This window comes from Astatotilapia calliptera, chromosome 23, assembly GCF_900246225.1.
Source record: "Astatotilapia calliptera chromosome 23, fAstCal1.2, whole genome shotgun sequence".
In the NCBI taxonomy this organism is placed as follows: Eukaryota; Metazoa; Chordata; class Actinopteri; order Cichliformes; family Cichlidae; genus Astatotilapia; species Astatotilapia calliptera.
Window position 1 is genome coordinate 13,076,399 of NC_039323.1, and position 14,297 is coordinate 13,090,695.

General features: G+C 43.5%; 1 protein-coding gene across 1 annotated transcript; it reads right to left on the reverse strand.

Annotated features, from left to right (window-relative positions):
• Nucleotides 1–1,764: 1,764 nt before the first annotated feature.
• Nucleotides 1,765–9,646, reverse strand: amotl2a (angiomotin like 2a). Its single transcript, XM_026159779.1, has 11 exons — nucleotides 9,452–9,646; nucleotides 7,737–8,542; nucleotides 7,474–7,624; nucleotides 6,972–7,116; nucleotides 6,800–6,880; nucleotides 5,226–5,521; nucleotides 4,778–4,968; nucleotides 4,590–4,691; nucleotides 4,340–4,500; nucleotides 3,879–4,058; nucleotides 1,765–3,386 (listed from the first exon to the last, which is right to left on the reverse strand). The coding sequence occupies exons 2-11, from the start codon at nucleotides 8,453–8,455 to the stop codon at nucleotides 3,301–3,303; spliced, it is 2,112 nt and encodes a 703-aa protein (XP_026015564.1). The 5' UTR covers nucleotides 8,456–8,542; nucleotides 9,452–9,646; the 3' UTR covers nucleotides 1,765–3,300.
• Between the last annotated feature and the right edge of the window lie 4,651 nt (nucleotides 9,647–14,297).

Below are 14,297 nucleotides of genomic sequence, written 5' to 3' on the forward strand. Positions count from 1 at the left end.
GACTGGATGAGGATGACTTTTCAGCTAAATTTCCCACTATGATGCTGTTCAAACTTAGTGCTCACGTAATCCTAACCTTTCCCCTCAGCTGAGCCTCACCTCACTCACAGTTACTGACATACGAGTCAGGAAATGTGATCTGCATTTGCACAGATAGGACCAAAATAATGGGAAATCACAGACCGCATGGTGCCAAAGCTGAAAATGGTACTCAACACATGGCGATTTATTACTGCAGCTTTTCCCCGCCTGAGAAAAGTGGCACTCGCCTATGACAAGTAAAGGCAGCGAGAGGAAAATGTCTGGCATCCGAGGAATGAAATTCCAACCTCAGCAAGGGGGAACAAGGAAGACAAAAATATTTACATTAAAATTAAAAGTTTACCGAGGAATTCCTACATGTCCCTGCACATCTTGAGAATATATAAGAAAGCACATCCACATCAAAATACAATCAATTACTTGGCATTTGATCTGATTATTTGAGGTTAAATTTGTATTTCCATTTAACTTGAGTAACATTACAGGTTCTCTTATTTTCTGAGAATTCGTGTGGATTAGTTCCTGCTGGGCAGGTTTGGAGAATCACTTTGTGTGAGATGAAATCTAAAATCCTCAAGAACTTAATTTTCTTAGGATTTGAGGTACAGCTTCTGGTATTTGTCATGCAAGATGCCTTTATCTTAACAGCAAGATAGAAAAAGATTGCTGTGAAACTAATACGGTACATTTTGTTACTTGCAGAGTTTTTGTACATCATATTGTGTCTCTGCTTGAAGAAGACCAACCACAGCTGAGCAGTCATAGAAGTCACAGAAGAATAGAGAAAATCTTGGCTCAGTTGGTGTAGTAGATTTATTGGAAAGATGACTGATGACTGAGGAGAGACATTTTAAAGAAAACTTGGAGTCAAACAGTAAGTACAAATGTTTAACCCCAACAGCCTGGTCATCCCCTAAATCCAGTATATCTAAAGAGACCAAAACTACAAAACTAGTAGATTTTTGTCACTTTGGGGATCAGCCTCAAGTGGACAGAGGATAGAGGATTTTGGCTGAATTTTTCAAACTCGAAGATTTCTGAGGTCACTGAGATGTTTGGAAAGGGTCACAGCGACAAAAAGAAATGAGGCCACTCTGGAAGTGTCTGAGCTGAAGATGTTAAGATTTTCACTGGGAGTGACTAGAAATGAGTATGTCAGAGGAGCAGTTCAAGTGTGGATATGAAGTTAGAGAGGCTAAGATGGTTTGGACTTCTGCAGAGGAGAGATATTGGATATACTGGACAAAGGACGCTGAAGATGGAGATGCCAGGCATGAAGAAAATAGAGGAGACTCATGGACGTAGTGAAGGAGGACAGGCAGACGGTTGGTGTGACAAAGGGGGTTGCTAGGGATGGAGGCAGATGATCCACTGTTGCGATCCTAAAGGGGGCAGCTAAAAGAAGAAGGCGAGGTCACCGTCTTTACAGCCTGATATAAATGGTTGCTTCTATAGCTGATATCTGCCTTCATAACAACTGCAAGAGGTGATTTTTAAACTTTTTATCTTTGAACTAATGAGGAACCGTTGGTGCACCCTATTTGGATTCAGTAAACCTAGCTAGCTGATGTTAGCGGGTGAAGTAAATCCTTCTAATTGTCCAAATATGGTCACTTGTGGTTCCAAAAAAGCTGGCAAAAGCACCAAAATTTCAGATTTAAAATGTTTACAAACCAGCGGGTGACATCTACGGCTTTACTTCGGTGAAGAGAACAGAGAGCCTTTTATCAGGAATATATTAAAACTTTATTATTGTGAAATGTTAAGGCATACATACAAATGTTTCCTTTACAAAAGTTCACAGCAACATCACGTTGGGTCAACCAGCTGAAGCGAGGCAACTTAACACAACCTTTTGTATTCATCATCAACTATAACTTAAAGATAGAGTCCATCTTTGGCACCAGGAAACAAGACCATTTAAAGTAGATATGAAAAAAATAATAATTACAAAATATATTAACTTCTCTCACTTCAAACAGCCATTTGTGTAAACATGTTGCAGAATAAGCAAAGGGCAGTAACTCTGACACACTGCACTGACCAGCAAATGCACTGTGATGGAGGATGAAGGAGAATATCGGGTAAACGTGAGGTTTCACACGCTAATATTTAAAAACTGGATAAGCTTATTGGCTTCTTCAGAAATCCACTGATGATGAGTTTTAATGTCCTTTCCCCATGGAGTGTGGCACATTCCAGTTAAATAGAAAACACATTCATTGAAAACAGAAGTGTACATTCATCAGTGTTCAGTGATCCTACATCACGCAGGGAGAAATAAATAGAAGAGTCCATATTAGGCTTACAGTATAGTCTACCCAGAAATGTGAGATACTTGAAAAACAGCTGAATATAACAGCGATGGAGTAGCAAATGTGGGCCAATTATAGTTGACCGTTTCGACGTTCGTGGTAGATCCAGCTACCACGACTCAGAAGAAATAACCACCCCAGAAAAGGAGTCATGTGGAGAATGCCTGCCATTTTAACAAGGGCGAAGGGTCAGACTTTAGATAGCCTTTTTCTTTAACGGGAGCATTCCCTCAGCGAGGAATGTGAGAAGATTAGCTCCGCTGTGGCATGGGAGGGGAGCGAAACGCTGGGTAGCCACCTTCTGAGGCCCCAAACATTAGCCGGGGATCTGGAAAACCGGACCCCAGAGAAACGGCGTCAATCCTCACAGGCTTTTTAAAGAGAGAACCGAGCAGGCATTTTGCAGGCTTCGCATTCAAAAAAATGTTTCCAAATCCCCCTCTGAGCTGCGAGCAAGGCCTCCGAATGTATTTTAAAGAGGAGGGCAACTGTTAATTTAGCTCTGTTAAATTCTGAGTCATTTTATAAATATTCCCATTACTTTCAGAGGGCATGGTAACAGGGATGCTACTGGAAAACAAAACCAAGAAGTGAGTCATGTGTATATAATTAGAAAAAGAAAGTGGTGCACATTTAGGACAAACAAAAATCACATCAATTATGAGCAGCATTTACATGTATAAATACAATACATAATTAAAAAATAAAAAGAGAAACATGCACAATATATGCACAGTCAGCAGCCCAGTTCCTGTCACGCTGAAATACTGTCCAGGTACCGTGAACGAATCCCAACTGCCCGTTTATGAGTTGTGCAGAAACAGCAGAAGGAAATCTCAGCACACACATGTTGATTTAAGCCAGACGTCGAGGAAGCCCTTTAAAGTCTCAGCCAAGAGTCTGTGTCAGAGCTGCTGTCAGTCATACGAGCCGCAGCGAGCGCTCAAATGAGGATTTCCACCACGTCTGCGCCCAAGCTGTTGAGGCTCCTTAGCATCTTCGGCGGAAGCTTTGGCTCCTCCGAGGTTTCTACAGGCAGGACAGAATTTATAGATTAGAAAAAACAACACTGGAAGGCAAACTGCCGATGCACGTGTCATTCGTTTAGATAAATATTTGTTATTTATACGTCCAGATTGTTTTGGAGTTGCTCGTTTTTGGAAATATCCTCTGTGAAGAGGTCTGCACTTGCCCTGCGGTGCTGAAAGCACCAAAAACCTGATGTGAAAACTAAGTAGCAACATCTTTTTTTTTCTAGAAATCATGACCCAGTTACCACGTGGTTCCTGGAGGAACTATTTTCTCTCAACCATATTATGGTAGAAACGCAGCGTGGCCAGAGGCCTCTGTGGATCTTTTTTGATCCGAGTGTTTCAGCTGTAATATTCATGTTTGCTGATTTGACTGGAGGAAACAATGCAAAGCTACTTGTCGGAGTGATTTTTCTATTTAATTCAATGACACATTCTTAAAATGAGCTGTGAGGAGCTGACTGGGCCTTAAGCACTTCGAAAAACCCACCAGGTGTAGCCGCTGAGCTTGCTTCACACATCTTGAGCTTGCCGTGCTCTGCTGTGGCCTCAGGCTCCTGTGAGGCCTCGTCGCTCTGCGTGCTGCAGTCTCGGCTCAGGACCTTAGCAGCAGCAAGCAGCTTGGGCTGCAGCACAGCTGAACCTGTCTGGTCATCTGAGAGGCTCTTTCCTGCAGACAAAGAGAAGAAACTGCTTAATTACCCGCCTACATCCACATTTACGCGCTCCTGAACATCTGCCGCGCAGAGCTCTTCCCATGACTATTCTGGATGGGGCTATTCTGGAGTGAGAGATGATATGCATTCCAGTTTAAAAACAGGGCTGTGTCCTACTTGTTTTTGTCTTTTTCAGGGTGTGCGCATTCTGTCTGGCAGTTGTCACAGGATAGCGTGTGTAATTAAAGATTCCAGATTCCTCAGCTCGGCACGAATAGTAAGGGAAGAAGCTCACCTTTGTTCTCCATGCCGCCGGTCGCTATGTTGATGGAGGGGACGGATCTGGCCGAACGAAGCCCCTGTTTCTCAGGCTTGCTCTGCTCCAACCTGGAGCGCTGCTGGAGGACTTTGATCACCGCGTCCTTCTCCAGGAGCTGAGCGTGAAGAGCGCGGATCCTGAACGCACGGAGAACATCGTGAGTTTAGAAAAAACACCACAGAGCAGGCAGAAGGAAACAATGAAGTATGGATGAAAAGATGATCACCTGTTCTCCATCTCCTGACGTCTGTGATGGGACAACGGCAGGTCTTCATTAAAACTACTGTCCGGAGAGTGCCGCGGGGAGTGATTGATGATAGTTGTATCTCTGAAAATAAAATATACGGTTTTCTAAATAATCCCGCAATTTTTACGTTTTGAATCTTCACTCCATTTTGACAGATTTGTCTGTACCTCTGTGCTGCAGCTGTGGCTGCTGCATCCATTGCAAACTGCCTCATGGTGCTCTCCTCCAGGTACTTTTGCTCCCACTTGGTGATATCTGCCTCCAGGGCAAGGATACGCTCCTCCTTCTCCCTCAGATGCTGCTGCAACCTGGACGAGCTCGGCTCTGAAGCTGTGGAATCAGTGCTCTGGTTCTGGGACTGAAACGGTAGACAGAATAGATCGTTTAACACCCAAGGAAACAAAATGCTCTAAATATGACTCTCTGAAAATGTGTTTATCCCTCAATCCACTTTTACTACTTTAACTACGCAGGAATCCTCTAGCAGACTAATGCTGGTCCCTTTCACCCTGTGAGCCAGCCAAGTGTTTCTATAGGATAAGCCGCTTGGACATGTTCACATTGTTAAAATCTGCTAACTGAACCATTGGGGGGGGGGGGGCTTGTTTTCCTCACCTGTTGTGCCCTGAGGCTTTTTAGCTCCTGCTCCAACCTCGTGCGTAGCCGGAGCTCCAGCTCTTCCCGCTTCTCACAGGCGGCCTGCAGCTGGGCCAGCGCACTCTGCAGCCTCTCCACTTTCTTCACGTACGCCCTCTTCCTCTGAAGTTCTTCTTCCAGCTGACGGTTGCGAGTCTGCGCCGAGGCCAGAGCCTGCTCCATCAGCTCCCGTTTCCGCTGGCACTCCTCCCTGGACACTCGCAGGTGCTGAATCTGCTTCTCCAGACATTCGCGCTCCCGCTGCTGCTCTTCATCTGCAATACAGGAAACAGCAGGTTAATGAAGGTGACGAGGCTCTTAACAACTTAAAAATAAATCTTTTGAGATTCTTCCTGGCTTTTGTTTGATTTTTTAAGCCTATAAAACTATATCACTGGAAAAAAAAAAAAGAGTAAAATTGGTCTCCTCTAAAGAGAAGCTCCCATGGCCTTCGCTGGGGTCAGTGAAGCCTTCAGTCCGGGAGCATTTCAGTGCATTTTCTAAGGAATGTGACCCAACAACAGACATAAAGGCATGTGGTTCAACATCAAAACATTTGACACCTCATTTTTTGCTAAGTTTATTGCCCTCGTAAACATGGGATCAGTAAAAACAATATTTCTCATTGAATCTTTGAAAGCTAGTCTGCATTTCAATGAGCCCTTTTAGAAAGTTTAACTGATGTGCCTCTTTAAAAGGGGGCTGATTACACAACATGAGTGCATGCCTGTGGAGGGAATGCAGACTTCCTCTTATCCACTTACGCACACAGGCATAGCCTTGTACTGGTAAAAGCTCTGGAATGCCTCTGAGGACGTGAAGTAAACAAGCAGCTCAAAATATATTTCATGTGGTTCTCATAACACAAACATATAAACTACACATCCCACTATTGTACTGCTTTTCTCTGCTATGCTGAGATAACCGTTTGGGAAAGATAATCATAGACACTGACACGACTGCATTTACTGCCCAAATGTTCCAACATAAGTGTTATTCCACCTAATCCTCGCTGTAGGGATTTCTCTACAGCTCAGTTCTGCACAGAGCTAAAAGGGAGCAAAGAAATATTCACAACTGGCCGATCATCATTAAGCTATGGCATGAAAAAGAAATGCCCAAATAAGGAGAATGAGCAAGTCATGGGTCATGTAGAGTTAGGCCAGGACACCCAGACGTATTAGTTCCCCTTGAGAAGGGAGGTCATTAGTAGCGATGCAAAACTGAGCACATCAGTAAAAAAAAAAAAAAGGGAGGGGGGGCATTCCTAGTGGCAAACACCCTGAAAGCCCTAAAAACATCTCAGGAATCCAGGCCACATTTACTGCAGCATAAAAAAAGGTCTGGAGTCTAGGTGCCAAAAGTAACTTACAGGGGAGATACACCCATTTGTGTGACAACATGTAGACAGCACCACATCACTAAAGAAGGAAACCAATCCCTGCTCAGCTATGTTCCTGCTATTGTTCAGTGTTTCACAGGGAATTGTGATTGAATCTGTGATGAACTGCAGCGTGAGAGGAGTTTGTAACAAAAGACTGATGCAGACTCACTTTGCTCCAAGAGTTTGACAAAGACGTGCTGCTTCGGGTCGGCGCAGTCCGCTCTGTGCTTGTTAGCCACGTCGAGTTGCTCTGCACAGAGATGACCAGCATACCACAATGAGCACATACGCATAAAGTAGGTTTAAAGCCAGGAGACAGACAAATAAAAATGGAAACTTACCTCGCAGGTCTCTGTTGAAGTCATGCATTCTCTTAACCTCTGCCTCTAGTTTATTCCTCATCGTTTTCTCCAGAGTTTCTCGCTTTCCAGAGCCTTTCATGAGGGTCTCATAAGCCTCAGATATCCTCTGAATCTCCAACTCCAACTGGGAAGAAAGAGAGAAAATGAGTCTCTGGGGGAGGAATTCCTGCATATTGTCTGGTTTATGTTGCAAATGTTAATATCAATGAGGCTAATTAGTCTACTGAATGCCACCCGCTGTGAAATGTCTCTTTAACACTACGTGAATGAATAATGGAATTAACATTCCAGACTGAACACTCGTGATCCCAGGTGCCAGCCATTTATCTCCTCACATGCCGACATGTTTTTAAAGACAAAAGGAGATGCGTTGTAGAGATTCCATGCTCTGAATTAGTGAGAAAACCCGTCACCTCCTGCCCCAGCTAAAAACTTTTGTTTTCTCACGACCTCAACGAACCATTCACTACCATCCTCTCACCTTCTGAAGCCTGGTGGCCTTTTCCGTGTACACCTCCAGTTCCTTCCTGAGCCGCTCGTTCTCCCGCATTAATGTGTCGCTCTGAGGGGAGTTGCAGTCTGAAGCTGCTGTGATGCTGTTGTGAGTCTCCTGCGACTGAGCAGACACAAACCTGCAGACAGGAGATAGCAACAGTGCTGAAAAGACCGCCAAAATAAAAGAACAGCAGACTTCTCTGGGGCTGTTCTTCTTTTTTTGATAGCGCATGTGTTTGTGGATGTTACCTGTGCTGTTGTGTGTAGAGGGGAGGATGGGGGTCTTGGTTGTATTGCACATATTCCTGTGAGTGGCTGAGCATGTATCCAGGAAGTCTGACACAGAAAGGATAGTCTGGGGGTGGTCCTCGCTGCTCTGCACACGGCTGAGCCCTTTGTCTGTCAGGTGTCGCAGCATTTAAAACATTATTGTGATGATTATAGAGCTGTGGGTAGCTGTGTGAGGAACTCATAGGCAGACTGTTCCTAGACCGGTTTCTCTCCAGAGAAAGCTGCATGAGTCTCTCACTGAGAGAGCGAGCGTGCTCTCTCTTCAGATCCCACTGTGCCTCACTTCCACTTCCCTCTACATCCATGCTGGGTCCATTGTGCTCCGCCTGCCCCTTCAGGAACTGGGAGTGGGCTTTGGCTTCCTCGTAAGTAGGCAGTTCCTCCTTGTGGAGATGGTACAGGTGGCACACGGGGCTCTCAGAGTGCAAGCTGTCTCCTTGGTGCTCCTGACCTTGAGGCTCCTGCCTTGTTGACATCTGGATGTATTGAGTGTCCTCCTGAGTGAGGCTCTCCAGAGAGGAGCGGGGACTGCCGGTGCCGCCGCCGCTGCTGCCTCCACGCAGTGCCTGCTGCTGGATGGCTAGAAGCGTGCGCGTGTCCGTCAGGTTTCCGTAGCGGAGCTGTTCCTGGATGAGACGGTGCAGGACCGTTCCAGAGGACTCCTCGGCAGTTCTCATGTCAGCCAATGAAAAGACAGTTTAAAAAAAAAACGAAACAAAAACAAGCCTCGATGTGGCAGCGTGGGCGCTTCACAAATCACACATCTGAAAGGAAAAGAACTGTGGTCAGACTCAACACTGCACAAACTTATCCACACTTCTGTTACACAATGCTGTGTGTGCACGAGCTGTAGCTGGAAATACCCCTGATAGTGATGTCACTGGAGATCCAGTTTTTATGGCCCACATGCTGCAATGCATAACTTTCTCCAGTCACACAAGCATAATACTCAACGGTCGCACAGACTCAAAAGATTCCAGTGATTCAGGATCAGATAATGCCCAAAACATGATGAAGACATATAAAGTCTTCAGAATATGAATGATGGATGCTTTAAAATGCACTGGTTACTTTATACAATTAACTCATTTTAACTTTCAACGTGAAAATCTGGATAGAGAGTAAAATTAATGCCTTATTAAACCACCACAATGTGTCCTGACCGCACAAAATAGCTACACAGCTACATGAGATCAAGAGTGAATTACGCAAAACATCATCAAGTCTAATCCTCCAAGCTGAAAAAGCAGCAGTAAAGATTATTTAAAAATCAGTTTAAAGACATTAATGTCAGGGGTGTGAAACGTAGGGCCTGGTGACCAGAACCGGCCGCCACAGGGTCAATTTGGCCAAAGTAAATGTTCTTGTTTTGTTTTTACAAAGTGTGAAAAGTCTTTAAATTCTTTACTATTTGAGTTTGAATTATAAACACATAAAACACAAAATGCAAAAGCTTTATGGGTAACTCTACATTTGAATGGTTTGTGCCTTTATAGCTCCTGCATGAATGAGACTGTTTTGTAAATGGATGGATCTGTGTGTGGCTCATGAATTAAAACGGGACTCAGATGTAATCTGTTAAGTAAGTAACTCCATCCGGAGTGGACTCCGTCCACACACAAACCGACAGAAAACGTTCAGATAAACCTATTCAGATAAAATGCTAAACTCACCAATTTTTTTGTCTCATCGCACAGTGAGCGGTGCCGTCGTATCTCAAATCAATGATCTGCGCTTATTGTTCAAAATAAACGTCCACAAGTGTGCGGAGCTCCTTTCCTCCGTGCGCATGTGTGCGCGCTGACGGGTAGCAGGCAGCAGACTGAGCGGAGCGGAGCTGCGAGGCGCACTAATAAATAACTGAGAGCTGATTGTTCGCTGCGGCTGGAATGACAGGAATGCAAAGGCTCCGAGTCCCTGTGGGATCAAAAGCAGAGCAGAGGGGAGGAGGGAGAGGATGAGGAGGAGGAAGAGGAAGAGAGAGGGGCGGTGTGTTTAAAAAAATGGATTCAGAGCAGCAGAAGCAGCAGCCCCTCAGCTGGCTGCTTGTGTCATGTAAAAGAGCTCGTTGTTGTTTTTTGTTGTGCGGCTTCAGGACATTTGAATGCACAGTTTCTATAGCTGAGGAAGATTTAAGTCCCTGCATTCTCATGTTTGAACGTTTCTGTGGCACTGCCGCACAAAAAAGATAAAAAGCAGTAAAATAGCCGTTCAAATACTTTAAGAATGCAATGTTAAAAAAATTTTATATTTTGAAGAATTTTTGCGTCAAAATAAAAAAAATGTCACAAAACGCTATTTAGTTTTATTATATTATCATTATATTTTATTTTTAGACATTAACTTAGATGTGCCAAATTAAGCCAGTCTGTCTCCGTTTCTCATCACAAACTGAATCCTTGATTTTATTACTAATTTCTTTTACTTCAGTAACTTTGTTTTCATGTCAGAAAATCAAGAAAAATCCGCCAGTTTCCACAGTGAGGCTTTTAAACACTGCTTTATCTAAAGCAGCAGAACCAAGCTCAGACAACAGCAGCAACTTTACGTGATTCCAAGCTTATTGGCGAGTTTTATTATAGACTGTATATGAAAGATGGCCAATGACATATCAGTGCATACATCAGAGGTATGAAAAGAGCTGCATGCATCGCTGGCAGCACAATACAAACTATTTTAACTAGCTTCATTAGCAAGCAGCCCTACGTTCCATAGAAGTGTTATCCTTGTGCTAATGAGCAAACTGCATTTATGCCACATGTACGTACCACAATTTGTTTGTACATGTACAGTGACAATAAAGGCCTATTTTATTCAGTTCGACCAACCAGACCTATCACGGCTGCTGAGGTCTCATTCACAAAGACGTCTCATTACATATTTGGGAAAGTGTACATCAAGTTATGCTATACATTTAACACACTATGAAGCTAGGCAAAGTCTTGTTTGTTTTTTTTAAGCCTCAGGCTAAACATTTCTGTGGTTGTTATCTTTATGAAAAGGATGGACCCAACAGAAACTTGCAGATCACAAGGTAGGCCTGCCCATCACAATCTCCAGCTTTCTCCTGATTTATGAAGATCATAATCTCCATACTGAACATCGTGTTGTATTAAATGCGACTTTTAACCAGCAACAAACCAGAATATCACATCAAGGGAGTTTTTACTGAGCTCATAGATCATGTAAACTGTAGCCTCTTTTTCCTCATAGTTTTTTATACAATGTTATACAGTTGTTATTTATAACTATAGACTCGCCCCCTGCTTTTCATAAAAAAGAATGCATGCTTAAGGCACTTCCATACTGGCTTCGCTTTCTAGCCCCAGAACCCATGTCCACCTTTTATGGCTATCTAACTATAGACGATCACAGTCAAACATTCCAGCTATTTTCCCTGTTCAAAGTTCTTCTCTTCTTGAATTTTTGTTTCCTTGTACATTTGTACCTGTTTTATTGACCTTTCATTTGCCTGCTCATCCTCACCTGGTTTGTTGTCTGCCCACCCCTGAATGACCTCAGACCCGATAAAAGATTTGGATTTGGAGCTTTTACTCTGTCCTGCGTTTTGGTCCTCTTGCTCTGTGATCCTTATACACAAACTTGACATTTGACACAAACTCGGTAACAGATTATATACCTGCTACACTGAGCTGCAGATGAAAAATGATGTCATATCACTGAGACCTGGACTAATCTTTTTTTCTTTTGTTTGCATGGACCTGGTAAATATTTAAGCCGCAGCCCGTGCCAGTTAATTGCAGTGTGTATGTGTGGACATGGAGGGGAGAGGGGCGACGTGAGGCATGCTGCCTGCCAGCTGTCCGCGGACTGAAACCCCCCTTCCCCTCCTTTAATAAGAGCTCTGAGAGATGCATTGTTCTCCCAAGAAAGCAGACATGATGGGGGCAGCCCTGCCATCTGCTGTTCTCCCCTCCACCTCAAGCACCGGCTGCATGTGGATGTAGACCCTGGGATCAGCTGGCAGTGGGGGCTGTGCAGCAGTAATGTTATTGAGTGCATGAACACCATCAAACTGATTCAGTGATTTGAGGTTGTAGTGAGTGTAAACAAGTCTTCTCTTTTTAATGTGATGCTCGCAGCCGACAGGGCAGGTTGCTTTATCTTAAACAGTCGCAGGTATCGATTTGCATGGCAGTTGAAGTCCAAGAGCTGCTAAAGAATGCTGAAGAACTGATAAAAAGGTTTCACCATTTAATGATCCTCTGGATAAGCTTAGGTTTATGACACCTCACACATTTGTCTATATGTAATGAGACAGAATGATGCCGGTTTCTGTACATTCAGTCTTTGGTTCAGCGTAGGTTCTTCTGGCTCCAAAACTGCCCTTTTGCCCTCACTATGCACATAAGCATAACTGACCCACATACAGTTGGGGCAAAGAATCAGTTTGGCTTTACAGAAGCCTGTGAATTCCCCTGGTATTTTTTAGCCATCTGATAAGCAAAAAAATGCATTTTAAGCTTGAGTGAAGGAAAGCAGTGAGTCTGATCATTTTAATATAATATCAAAGCCTATTCAGAGGGTGCTAATATTTTTATTAGCAGGTAAAACCCTAATATATAAAAGATTAACATAGACGAGGTAATGTCACCCATTGGGTAGTGTAGCACTGATATTTTGAAACCAAACGTAACAAAGTGAAGAACACTACACGCTCATGGGTTAAACAATTACATGATACAACAGCCCCCTTTTTGACTCCATTTGGGATCATACTTAATAAAACAGAATTTAAGATTTGAAATGGCAGTTGAAACTATAAAGTCATTATGAAAGTGATCAAAGATCATGTGAGGAGTGATGCTTTTGATAGTCTCCTTTTATACAAATTTGAACCTGAATTTCAGTTTTATAAAGCTTAGGATCTCTGTGATAATAAGTCATCTCTATCCATAGAGGACAGCTAAACAAACACACACCAATTATATGTGGAAAGACTGTGCTGGTAACATGAAGCGTATGAGTGACTGTGCATTCCTGTTGCCTGGAAATTAGATTATGCAACCTTTCCCACGCCACAAACAATAGTAATTTCCAGGTACTTCTTTCTCAGCATTATACCGCAGGCTACATGAGAAGTCAAACACCTAATAATCAGACCATAAATCATTAAAACAAAGCAAACAGAAATGCCAGTCACTTGGTAGAATAAACCCACGATAGAAAAAAAACCTTTTTTGTTTAATAAAGTTTTTATTCTTTTAAAGACATATTTATAGAAATATTTTTGGGAAAAACAGAATATACAGGTGAGTCATTACCAAAGACTGAGAGTTTTGCCAAGCTAAGTACAGTGGGGCAAAAAAGTATTTAGTCAGCCACCGATTGTGCAAGTTCCCCCACTTAAAATGATGACAGAGGTCAGTAATTTGCACCAGAGATACACTTCAACTGTGAGAGACAGAATGTGAAAAAAAAAATCCATGAATCCACATGGTAGGATTTGTAAAGAATTTATTTGTAAATCAGGGTGGAAAATAAGTATTTGGTCAATAACAAAAATACAACTCAATACTTTGTAACATAACCTTTGTTGGCAATAACAGAGGTCAAACGTTTACTATAGGTCTTTACCAGGTTTGCACACACAGTAGCTGGTATTTTGGCCCATTCCTCCATGCAGATCTTCTCGAGAGCAGTGATGTTTTGGGGCTGTCGCCGAGCAACACGGACTTTCAACTCCCGCCACAGATTTTCTATGGGGTTGAGGTCTGGAGACTGGCTAGGCCACTCCAGGACTTTCAAATGCTTCTTACGGAGCCACTCCTTTGTTGCCCGGGCGGTGTGTTTTGGATCATTGTCATGTTGGAAGACCCAGCCTCGTTTCATCTTCAAAGTTCTCACTGATGGAAGGAGGTTTTGGCTCAAAATCTCACGATACATGGCCCCATTCATTCTGTCCTTAACACGGATCAGTCGTCCTGTCCCCTTGGCAGAAAAACAGCCCCATAGCATGATGTTTCCACCCCCATGCTTCACAGTAGGTATGGTGTTCTTGGGATGCAACTCAGTATTCTTCTTCCTCCGAACACGACGAGTTGAGTTTATACCAAAAAGTTCTACTTTGGTTTCATCTGACCACATGACATTCTCCCAATCCTCTGCTGTATCATCCATGTGCTCTCTGGCAAACTTCAGACGGGCCTGGACATGCACTGGCTTCAGCAGCGGAACACGTCTGGCACTGCGGGATTTGATTCCCTGCCGTTGTAGTGTGTTACTGATGGTGACCTTTGTTACTTTGGTCCCAGCTCTCTGCAGGTCATTCACCAGGTCCCCCCGTGTGGTTCTGGGATCTTTGCTCACCGTTCTCATGATCATTTTGACCCCACGGGATGAGATCTTGCGTGGAGCCCCAGATCGAGGGAGATTATCAGTGGTCTTGTATGTCTTCCATTTTCTGATGATTGCTCCCACAGTTGATTTTTTCACACCAAGCTGCTTGCCTATTGTAGATTCACTCTTCCCAGTCTGGTGCAGGTCTACAATACTTTT